Source organism: Oxyura jamaicensis, chromosome 22 (genome assembly GCF_011077185.1).
Source record: "Oxyura jamaicensis isolate SHBP4307 breed ruddy duck chromosome 22, BPBGC_Ojam_1.0, whole genome shotgun sequence".
NCBI lineage: Eukaryota > Metazoa > Chordata > Aves > Anseriformes > Anatidae > Oxyura > Oxyura jamaicensis.
Window position 1 is genome coordinate 5,291,566 of NC_048914.1, and position 11,312 is coordinate 5,302,877.

The 11,312-nt window shown below is 51.5% G+C and overlaps 1 protein-coding gene across 2 annotated transcripts in view; it reads left to right on the plus strand.

The window, feature by feature from the left end:
• GPAT4 (glycerol-3-phosphate acyltransferase 4) overlaps positions 1 to 9,467 on the plus strand; it is a 17,119-nt gene extending 7,652 nt beyond the window's left edge. Inside the window, exons 1-13 of one of the 2 annotated variants that reach the window (XM_035345090.1) lie at positions 797 to 974; positions 1,342 to 2,245; positions 5,052 to 5,121; positions 5,423 to 5,720; positions 5,901 to 5,975; positions 6,408 to 6,497; positions 6,616 to 6,709; positions 7,143 to 7,258; positions 7,488 to 7,543; positions 7,872 to 7,957; positions 8,196 to 8,324; positions 8,406 to 8,485; positions 9,093 to 9,467. In XM_035345090.1, coding sequence (XP_035200981.1) covers positions 2,081 to 2,245; positions 5,052 to 5,121; positions 5,423 to 5,720; positions 5,901 to 5,975; positions 6,408 to 6,497; positions 6,616 to 6,709; positions 7,143 to 7,258; positions 7,488 to 7,543; positions 7,872 to 7,957; positions 8,196 to 8,324; positions 8,406 to 8,485; positions 9,093 to 9,201 — 1,368 coding nt within the window. In that variant the 5' untranslated portion in view covers positions 797 to 974; positions 1,342 to 2,080 and the 3' untranslated portion in view covers positions 9,202 to 9,467. Of the gene's footprint in view, positions 1 to 796; positions 975 to 1,341; positions 2,246 to 5,051; positions 5,122 to 5,422; positions 5,721 to 5,900; positions 5,976 to 6,407; positions 6,498 to 6,615; positions 6,710 to 7,142; positions 7,259 to 7,487; positions 7,544 to 7,871; positions 7,958 to 8,195; positions 8,325 to 8,405; positions 8,486 to 9,092 lie in introns of those variants that run through there. The other variant, XM_035345089.1, reaches the window with a different exon arrangement.
• Positions 9,468 to 11,312: the final 1,845 nt, after the last annotated feature.

An 11,312-nucleotide genomic window follows, 5' to 3' on the forward strand; every position in this document is an offset into this window, starting at 1 on the left:
GCCGGCAGGAGCGCGGCCTCCGCGCCCGGTGCGGGCCGCGCCGCAGCGCCCCCGGCGCGTGGGGAGGTGCGGCCCAGCCCCCGCCCAAGCCCCGGCTCGGCCCCGCCGAGCGGCCGAGGGCTGCGGGGCCGGCTCAGCCCTGCCGGCAGCCCCGAGCGCAGCCCCGGTAAGGCTCCGTGCCGGCCCCAGGGATCTGCGATGGCGGCGCCGCCCACCTCGGTTCCGGTGGCCGGGCCCAGGCTCTGCGCCGGGCGGTTCGGGCCGCGGGTCGGGTTCGTCCCGGTGGCCGCAGCCAGAGGGGGGCTGCGCCCCTCGGCCCAGGGCGCGGCGCGGTCCCCGAGCCCCTCTCGGGGCAACGGGCGTCCCGCGTCCCGCGCCGGTGAGCGGCGGGCCCGGCGCAGCGGGCGGCTCTGTGCGGGGCTGCGGAGCTGTCTCCCCCGGGGAGTCGCTCACACAGGCGCTGCGTGCCTCTGGCGCAGGAGCGGAGCTGCCGGCGGGTAAAGCTGCAGAGCCAGCGGTTGTATCGCGCCCTGCGCGGGAGCAAAGGGGCCTGCCCAGCCCCTGCCCGCGTACGCTTCTCAAGCGCCTGCTACAGACCGTCCTCGGGCCGAGGCTCGTGCCCTCCGGTGGCAGGTGAAGGCAGCGTCCGGAGGGCGTTCTCCCCTAAACTCTTTCTGGCAGCCTACGTTGGCCTCCCGCATGCCTGTTCTGTCAGGGGCATCACCTTCTAAGAGCCGTGGTGTCGGTTGTTGACCTTTGCCTGGTACCCGTGCCCCAGCGAGTTCCACTTTGGCTAATCATCAGCAGTAATTCTTCCCTTGGGCTAACTTCCCGTCATGAACTGTTTGTAAAGCAGCAGAGGGTGAGCCGCACCCTAGGAACCTGTGTACAGGAGCAGAGGAAGTGATTCCTGCCTAGGAATCTGGGACCTGGCTGGCTCCCTGCTCTCAGATTCCTCCGACATGAGAGGGGCGGTAAGGTCTTTGTCACTCAGAGGAATCTTCTGTCACTTCATTGGCTCCTTTCCTGTATTTGGGACCTGCTTAGAGAGACTGTTGACATCCTGCACTCTGAGGGTGGTTCTAGACACAGCTGCTCAGTCTGAGGTTTGGATGGGAGGAAAGTGCAGAATGTGCATCTGTGGCGGTGCAAGGCAGTAGCTGTAGTGGTGGTCTGAGGCTTCTGTGCCTGAGGAGCTGCTTGGGGTGATGTGTCCTCAGCCTGAGCACTGCCTCTGACAGTTCAGAGCCCGCTGTCCCTGGCCTCCTGCCACCCTCTCCGAGTTGACATCTCTCAGAGTTGTGCGACTTGCCTAACTTTGGTTTCTCTTTCCTCTGCTAGTGCTGGTGACATGTGAGTGCCTAGTCTGCCAAGAAGCCAACTCGCTGTTTGAAGAGTTTTCCAGGGACACGAGCTTCATTTGAGTCTGTTACAACCCTTCAACGTGAGTGGATGCCTGGGGCCTCTGGAATTAAACTTGTTACAGACATCATGCAAGGATCTGTGCCAGTGCCTGCATCCTCACAGAAAGAACGATAATAGTTCCACATACAGTAGGCTCCTGCAAGTGCCAACTTCCTTGATCTCCTCCAATGCAGACTCACGGATGGACTCCACCTTGTCCCTGTGAAGAGATTCTGCATGCTTTCAGCAGCCAGAGGGGAATTCTACTGCTGGCATCTTCACAAGCTGCCCCACGGCGGGACTTGCTCAGTGGCGCCTTGGGAGAATATCCATTCACACAGTTGTTTCACGACAGTACTTGCTGCAGACCCATGGAGGAACTTGCTTGCATGCTGCATCTCCTTTGAGCTCCTCAGCCTGTGCTGTTTGAACTCACCAGGGCTCCTGGCAGTCTGTTTGCTTGTTTTTCCAACCGCTCTCCCTGATCCTATTGCATTCCCTCTCTTGCAGAGCCCAAAAAAGATGTGAACTTTGGAATGGGGTCTGTGAGCAGCTGTGGACTCGGTACATTTGTAAGACTTGTGCTGATTAATAGCAGGACTGGTTAACTGCTGTGGGCAGCCTTTCTGCGTGGCTGCAGGGTTGCAGGGCACCAGCCTTGCTTAGGCCCTTCACGATGTTCCTCCTGCTCCCCTTTGACAGCCTGGTTGTTAATCTCTTGGGGATTTCCATAACTGTCCTCTTCACTTTGCTTCTGGTTTTCATCATTGTGCCAGCAATTTTTGGAGTTTCCTTTGGCATCCGCAAGGTTTACATGAAAACATTATTAAAGATTTTTCAGGTAAGTCATCTTCTCAAAATTTTGAGTGTTGGAGAGTGTTTACAGGGGTCTTGTCAAGCTTAGTCGTGCTAGGAAGAGAGGCTTTTGCCCCTCAGCATAGCATCATAGATGACTGGGGTGGGAAGCTGGTTTGCTGGTGACGCGCTGGTGCCAGATGACCTGCTGGAGTCATCTCAGCAAAATGCAATTTATTGGACTAATGTTCACGGGCTGTTTTTTTTTGTTTGTTTGTTTGCTTGTTTGTTTTTGCTGTAATTAAGCCATTAAGTCTTCAGACAAAGTGGTAGGACAGGGTAGCATAGGCAGTAAGTACGCAAATAGTACAGCTGTCCTGTACAGCTGCAGATGTGCTGGGAGGAGGCGCGTGCTTGGATGGGTTAACGTCCCAGACAAGGCTGAGCGCTGTTTCAGTTTGATGTGGAAAGAAGCCAAAAGGGGTGTAGAGCATGATGGGGAGGGACGAGGCTGCAGTCAGTGGGCTGCTTATCTCCAGTACATTTGGATGAAGCAAAAGCAGGCAGCAAGGCGGGACTGTCTGTGCTATGAACCCTGAGCAGTCCGTGGCCAGAACCCAGAACTTTCAAGACCTTTCTGTCCCAGAGTGCCGCCTGCTTATCTGCTGAGCCCAGCAGCCACATTTGGACCTGCAGCCTGAGGAAAACCCTCACTGCCCCTCCTGACACGGAGAAGCCAAGTGGAATTTTCCAACTTGGGGTTATGCTGTTTTCCCTGCCTGCCTTTGCAGACTTATTTTCTGAGCACCTCTCCTTGAATCAAGTCCCTGGTGAGACCAGAATTTTTGCCAAACTCCCAGTAGATAAAACCCAAACCACCCCATGCTGCCAGCCCAGTGAAAAGGATGCCTTGTTGCTTAGTAGGGAAGTTTCAGATTCTTATATGTGTCAGACTCTTACAAGTGTTTCAGACACTTACATGTGTTGTGTTTGGTGCAGCTACTGCTGCTTGAGCAGGGCTGATTTTTCCTGGGACGATTTCTGTAATGGCTGGCTTGGGAGGGCAGCCCTGCGGTGTGAGTGGGGGGGCATTGTGCAGGGCTTCATTAACACAGGTGTCTGAAACCCTGGCTTCGAATTTAGTGAACTGAGAGAAAAAATAAAGAAGAGTTTGGTTTATCCAAAATGGAACACTTCACTTTTTTTTTTTTTCCTCCTTTCTTTAATTCTATTCTGGAACACGTACTCTCAAATCCTGTTTTGGTGTTCAATTTTGAAACTGTTTTTCTGAAAATACTTTGAAATCTATTTCAGCTTTTATCAAAGGGTCTTAGTAGTGGGAGAGAAGAGCACTCTGGCAGAACTGCTCACGGATTGATGGAAAACTCAGCAACTGGGGCTGGTCACTGAGATATGTATGCCTGGGGAGTGTTATTCACAAGAAATATTTTCCCAGCTCTCAAGGCCAGTGTTGCAAACCTGGCCTGAGGGGCAGTACCTGAGTCTGGCAACCTGCGGGGCCCGTCCAGGGTGCTGGGGCCTGGGGTGGCAGCCACACACCTGAGCTGGTGGTGAGGGGGACCTGCCTGGTGCTCGGCGGTTGTCAGTCTGGGTTTTCTGCCACCACGGTCTCTATCCAGAGGGAGATGTGCTGTGCTGGCCAGGAGTGCCGTCTTCTGAGGCTTCCCAGCTCCTGCCGGGTCAGAGCTCCTCTTTTGACTTCTCCTGTGATGGCAGCTTCTGTACAAACTTCTGCAGTCCTGCAGTTCCTTCTGCTGGCAGAGGAAGTTGCTAAATGAGCTAGACTCTCCACCCACAATTAGTATTCCCACATCACTGCCTCCTCATCTGGTGGTATCAGGGGCTGGGACTGGGAACCCTGGAGTTCCCAGCAGTTTCTGCTTCTTCACAGGTCCCTTACGGAGCAGCTGGCTTGGAGCAATAAGCACGTTGCACAAGTCTGCCGTTGTGAACTTGCTCTCCTGGGCTTGTATAATGCAGGAGAGCGACGCTGGGATGGCCACGTGGAGGACAGGCAGGAAGACTGGTCAAAAATCCAGCCTGCAGTTTTTCCTGGTTCCCTTGAGAAGTAGCTGAGGAAAGAGATTTCAGTGAATGACAAGTGGTCTGAGCATGGGATTTGGCTGTGGCAGCACTGTCTGAGGGTGCTTGCTGCTGCTCTTTTGGACTGAGAAGAAGCAGCAGCTGTCAGCTGAATTGGGGAGGGAAGGATCTCATGCCCTCATGCGACTGGCCTGATGTGTATAGCAGCAACCTGAAAACATGTTGTCTGCTTTGAGTTTGGAGGAAATCAGGATTGGAAAATAGTGCCAGTCCCATGACCTGCTTCCTGAGCCAGGTCATGTTCTGCTCCAGCAGGAGGGCCTGCAGGATGCAAGGCCCCCTGGAGGTTGTGCAGTGGCAACCACGTGCAAGCTACAGCAGAGCCTACAGGACACAGAGGCTGCAGAAAATCTTGCTGTGCCATCTCACCACTGAGCACTCTTCCATCTTCTGGTGCTCATTCTTCCACTGGGGCTCTGCTGTGTAGAATGGCACACTCGTGTGCGTATTAAGGCTTTCCTAGGTGCTGGTCACCTCCCCATCAGTCCTCTTGCCCCACTGTAGACAAATCTCTGCTGTAAGAACTTTCTTCCCAACCCAGTCTCTGCTTCCACCTCAGTTCAGTTGTGTGATCATGACTCACGCTCAGTTCTGTACAGAAGCCTCCTGCCTTCATCTCATCTTCTCTCATTAACTGTGGTCTTCCCTGAAAGACAACTGTAAAACGGGAATTCTGAAGTGGAGCTGCAGGCTTTGACAATCTTGATTGCCATGTGTGTCTCTTGCAGTGGGCAACACTGAGAATAGAGCGTGGTGCCAAGGAGAAGAACCATCCATTATACAAGCCCTATGTCAATGGTAAGATTGTGCCCTGCGTGGGTACACATGAAGTTCAAATTTCTGTATGGGAGCTGTGGTAAATGTAGTGTCTGTGAGCAGCTGAGGTATGATGGGAAACCCTCTCCTTGCAGGTGGATTAGCTAGGTGGCTATGGAGAGATCAAGTGCGTGAGGCACCTAGACCTTGCTTCATGTCTAGGTAGCTGGGAGGACTGGTTTGTTCCTGTCTGTGCTGGAGGAGGGAAGGGAAACCGTGGCTCTCAACTGTCTTTGAGCGGGCAAGTCACGCTTTGCTTAGAGCTGCCCGTGGCCTGTTACAGGTATCATTGCAAAAGAGCCAACATCACTGGAAGAGGAGATCAAGGAGATGCGCCGTAGTGGCAGTGGCAAAGCCCTGGACACCCCTGAGTTTGAGCTCTCAGATATCTTCTATTTCTGCCGCAAAGGCATTGAGACCATCATGGATGATGAAGTGACCAAGAGGTTTTCAGCTGAAGAGCTGGAGTCCTGGAATCTGCTAAGCAGGACCAACTACAACTTCCATTACATCAGTCTGCGCCTCACTGTTCTCTGGGGACTGGGTGTTATCATCCGCTACTGCTTCCTGCTGCCACTCAGGTGAGTGCTGCTGTGAAACGTGCCCAATGAGGTGGTGCTGTGGCCTGTTGCTGCTGCAGCAGGTGCAGCTGGTCCTCAGGTTCCATGGACCTTACTCAGCACAATCAGGAGAGACAGGCTATGTGATGCGCAGGGCCTGTGATCTGAATTTGCTAGCATGTAACTTCCCTCTTTCTGCAGGATAGCCCTGGCATTTACTGGCATCAGTTTGTTGGTGACTGGTACTACAGTAGTGGGATATTTGCCAAATGGAAGGTGAGTTGTTCTTTGAGAGAAGAAGGGATGGGGCAGCTCCATGTGTCATTTGAGACCTGATGATCCTGATTTTTTTGTGAAAGGCCTGTCTGTTCTGCCTGCTGCAGATGAGGCACAGGGTCCTGACATCTGTAGTCTGTCAGGAACAGACACCCTGTAATTTTAAACAAAGGACCTAAATATGAACATTAAGCCCCTTGGCAGATCTCTCAGCCCTGGGCTCTGAAAGGAATAAAACCAGAAGAGAACAAAGGCCTAAGTTTGCTTCTCAAGAATTATGAATCGGTGGTCATAAGCTGACAGCAAAACCCAGTGGGAGATGTGTTTCTATGGGCGTATGAAGTCTCGGTTGAATCTCATGGCCTGAGACAGCTGGGCCAAGTCACACAGTTACAGGGAGCTGGGTGTGATAGCCTCTGTTCTGGGCTGCAGGTGTAAAGAGTTCCTCAGCAAGCATGTCCACCTGATGTGTTATCGTATCTGCGTACGTGCCCTCACAGCTATCATTACCTACCATGACCGGTAAGGAAGTGCTGCCTGCTGCAGACCATCCTTCCCCACTAGCCGCTCTGTGCTGTGCCTCTTGTAGGCCTCCCTCTTCATTCCTCTGCCCTCATCTTTGTCTTTGTTTTGCATTTAGAGAAAACAGACCCCGAAATGGAGGCATCTGTGTGGCCAATCACACATCCCCCATTGACGTGATCATCCTTGCCAGTGATGGCTACTATGCAATGGTAAGGTCTGCGCCCCAGCTCTGCCTGCCAAGGCCTGGCCACATGTATTTTTGGAGCAGCAAGTATATTGCATGGGACAAGTCGTGGGCAGAAAGAGGCTTTTGCACATGCAGAACTGCATGAACTCTCAGACCCTGTGCACTGATACCCTGTTGCCTTGCTTTCCAGCAAGTTTGCCTGGAATTCAGAGCACCAAGGCATTCTGGCCACTGCTTTGCAAGGAGAGTTCTTGGCTTTGCTCTCTATGGAAGAGCAAGCTACATCTTCAGCTTGGCCATGCTGGGGCTTGCTGCGTCTTTCCAATCAGAGCCTCTCAGCCTTACCAGGACAGGGGTGGAAAGATGAACCTCAGCTTGGCTGTGAAGCTGTAGGAGCTGCCTTGGCCTTCAAGTGTGCCCAGGTCTTGTAACTTGTGTCTTCTCATGCTGTTCAGGTGGGTCAAATCCACGGCGGGCTGATGGGTGTGATACAGAGAGCCATGGTGAAGGCTTGCCCCCACGTCTGGTTTGAACGCTCAGAGGTCAAAGACCGTCACCTCGTTGCCAAAAGGTGTGACAGTTGCTAGCTGCTGGGAGAGGTCTGGAGGCTGGGAAAGACAGGGGGCTGCCCCCTTCCCTTGGGTGAGGACACTGCCTCTCCTTGTGGGTATTGGGAGAGTGTGGCAGTGTTACTGGCATCCAGATAGTCCTCAGTGACTGAAGGATAAGCACTGTGCGCTGTGTGAGTTGCTAGGACAGCTCCTGTGCCATGTGCTAATTGGTGACACTCTTCTGTTTAGGCTTACAGAGCACGTCCAGGACAAGAGCAAACTGCCTATTCTTATCTTTCCAGAAGGTGAGTCGTGGAGTGAGGTCAGAGAAGCATCTGGTGGAGAGAACATGCTGGGACAGCACCCTATTTATGTGACTTTCTTGCTTATGCAGCCAAGGGCCTTGAGAGCCTTCAGTGAGGCAAAGGGAACATTGCAATTTTAGAGCTAACTGAGCCCAGAATGCAGAAGTCATATATGATGTCTTAGTGATGCTGCACCTCTTGTGCACAAGGAGAGCAGGGTTTGGAGTGAGTGTTAGGGGTCAGTTTCTGGATGCCTGTAGGTGTATAGCTTAGACATCTGAACTGACTCGCAAGGGGAAGTTCAGAAGATTGTGCTTGCCTTTAACAGGAACCTGCATCAACAACACATCTGTGATGATGTTCAAAAAGGGGAGCTTTGAAATTGGAGCCACAGTTTACCCTGTAGCCATCAAGGTATGAGAAAGCAAACATTCTTACAGCAGAAGTAGTCCTCTGCATGAGAGCTCAGTCTTAGTGGCTCAGTCTTGGCACTGATGGGTCAGCAGCCTGGTCTGAGGGCATGGGGACACTGGGGTTACTTCATGTGGTGCACTGGGGAGGGCTGGCCTACAGCTGGGCTTTGGGTAAAACTCGGAGCCTCAGGGAGGGTGCATCCTCTGCCTGACTTTCATGAGCTCTTCTGCCTCTGTAGTATGACCCGCAGTTTGGAGATGCCTTTTGGAACAGCAGCAAATATGGCATGGTAACCTACCTCCTTAGGATGATGACCAGCTGGGCCATTGTCTGCAGTGTCTGGTACTTGCCCCCAATGACCAGGCAGGTAAGTAATCTGAGCCTGCCTTACCTGATCCACTGCACAATTAGCCCTTTTCTTCTGCTGAATGGTGTCGTTTTCCCACAGCCTGAAGAGGATGCTGTCCAGTTTGCCAATCGAGTGAAGTCAGCCATTGCCAGGCAGGGAGGCCTTGTGGATCTGCTCTGGTGAGACCAGGCCGTCTTTTCTCTTCCTGGTGCTATTGTTCCTTGTTCCTGGGTCCTGATAAGTGTTTGTGGGCTGCAGAGCAAAGTTTGTGTCTTGTGTTAGGGAGATTTTCGTCTAGGCAGATTAGGCCTATGAAGAAATGGAGATACGTCTCCAAAACTGCTGTTCTGTAGTCGGGACCCAAATCTTTCCTTATTCTGTGTGTGCTGGGCACCTGAGCTTCATTCTGCAATTCTGGCTTGCACTTAGATGCCCTTGTTCTGCTTGTTGCTGCTAGCAAAGCAGGTGGATCTTGAGAACCTCTCTTGTCAGGCACTAAGATCTTCAGAGCCTCGGAGGTGGAGGGCCTCTGCAGGTGTTGTGCTGTGGTGGTATCAGAGCATCTCACACTTCTGACAGAGCTGCCATGTTGAGCACTGTGCAGGGCCATGGGTGCCACTCCTGGCAAAGAAACTCCCCTTGGGGCAGTCAGCCTGCAGTGTGTCTTGGCAGCCTAATGTACAAGTGCGGCTGTCCGGCTGATGTGGGACCTGCTGCTTTGAGAAGCCCCAACTGACGTGTCAGTGCAAACCTATAGCTCCACTGAGCGTATGACTCTCTTCACAGGGATGGAGGTCTGAAGAGGGAGAAGGTGAAAGATACGTTCAAGGAGGAGCAACAGAAACTCTACAGCAAAATGATTGTAGGCAACCATGAAGACCGGAGCCGCTCCTGAGTCCTCTGCCTCCAGCACTGATACTGGGCCTGGTCAGAGCCCTCTGCATCCAGCACGAGCCAGGGCTTGTCTGAAGCAGCTCTGTGTGTTTGGGACTTTGGCTGCTCCAGAGCTGCTTGGACTTGCTTCTCTGGCTTTTTCCTGGAGGCACTATTATTGCCTAGAGTCTTCGTACCCTGGGCAGCTCTTGGCAAAGATGCCTTCTTGTTACTGTTACAGTGAAGCCCCTTGCAGGGGCAATATTAAATGAAACACTTCTGGTGTCATATGCTTCCATGTGGTGTTCACAGGCTCGGGGGAGGGCTGGTGTGTTGTTGTGCATGTGTGTCAGTCACAAGTCTCCCACTGCACAGAAACTGGTGAGCTGCACTGAGAGATTAGCTGCTTTGACAACCAAAGGATTCTTACGAGCCTGTGCCTCTCATGTCTGTGGCACAAAACCCACAAGGAGAAAACTTTCCTCTTCCTTTTGCTACCCTCCTGCCATAGCCTGACCATTGCTTCTTCAGCATCTGAGTAACAGCCTCTTTGCTGGGGTTGCTCAAGCAGTGAGGATCATCCTCCTTGGAAGCCTCCCCCTCTCCCCTGGATCTACAAGCCCGCCAGGCAATTGTCACTGATGCAGCAGATGGGGCAGGCTCCTGATAAATCTGTATGTGCTGTGATGGGAGCCCAGGGTGGGCAGGAGGCTCCATAGCTGGGGCAGGAAATCCCCTTTCAAGTCTCTCCCGAGGAAGATGAGATCTGGTCTTGATACACACCAACTTGCACATTTATTATCTTGGTTTGTTGCAAGGAAGTAGAAATCTTGTGCTGGAGGTGGTACCCTTTTCAGCTCTGTGAGTATATTAGTAAAGCAACTTGTATTTGAGCATTCATCCTGTGTATTTTCCAGCTAACCATATGGTCCTACAAACTTTAGCACTTTAATTGGGTCCTCTGCCTGTTCTTACATGCTGTTTCACCGCTACCCACAGAAGCTCACTTGATTCACTAGAACGTTAGAGGAGGCGATCTTTATTAAAATCCTCATTTGCACCCTGAGTGGTGGTTGCTGAGCAAGAGCATCTGATGCCTTGCAGGTCAGGGTGGGTATCCTGTTTTAAGAGTCCTTAAATATGAGTTTCTCTGAACAAGCTCCCAATACAGATTCAAGGTAGTTTCCTTTCTGCTTGTTTTTATTTGGGTAAAACACTTATCAAGAAAGAGGCAGAGAAAAGCAAGCAAGAGAAAGAAACGGAAATTCCCCTAACCTTTCCCAAAACATACTGTGCATACCCTCACATTATTCAGTTGTGTGCTACCTTCCAGCTTTGTATTGTTACTGTATTTGAAACTATTATTTTGGGTCAGTTAGGGTACTTTGACCTGTGTCCAGACAAGGTGCAAGCAGGATATGCACAGAGCATGGGGTGTCCTCATAACAGAAACCCTAGTTTCCACCATGTGCTATTTTTCACCTGTCCTAGGACCATCAACTTAGGCACAAGTATTCTAAAATCTTCCTGGTACAATACCTGAGACAGTCCTCCTTACAATGATGTAAAGCTACACTTAACAGCATATGATCTATTAAAATATAAATATGGGAAATATTTCTATACCAAATTGATTCACCTTTGCTTCTTGCAGTGATCAAAACATGATCCTGCATAAACATACACACAGGCACATTACCTAAATAAACATGGGGTTCAGTTATCAGTGATCTGTTACACATGATCCCCATTAACACCAGCATTACCAGGAGAAACCGTGCTGTTCTCATTTGGTGATGGAGACACCTTTATTGGCCCCATGCTTTTCATTATTACCCCAACTTCATATTCTCTTCTGCCTAAGGTCAGACGTGGCAACTGATGTAAGGGAAGAAAAAAATGAAATGAAGAAAAGTCTGGTTTATTTCTATTTCCACCAAAGATAGTTAGCAGCATCTACAGGGTTGAAATGAATTGCTTGTGCTACCAAAGGAAGACAAAATAACAGTTTGCTGCTAACAGGTACCTTAGGTACTAGGGCTAGAACCCCTCCTGCAGGAGTTTATAGTGGTGTTAAGGAGCTATTCATCAGTCTTTTGGCTTACCAGACTCACTCTTAGCAGCCGTTCACCA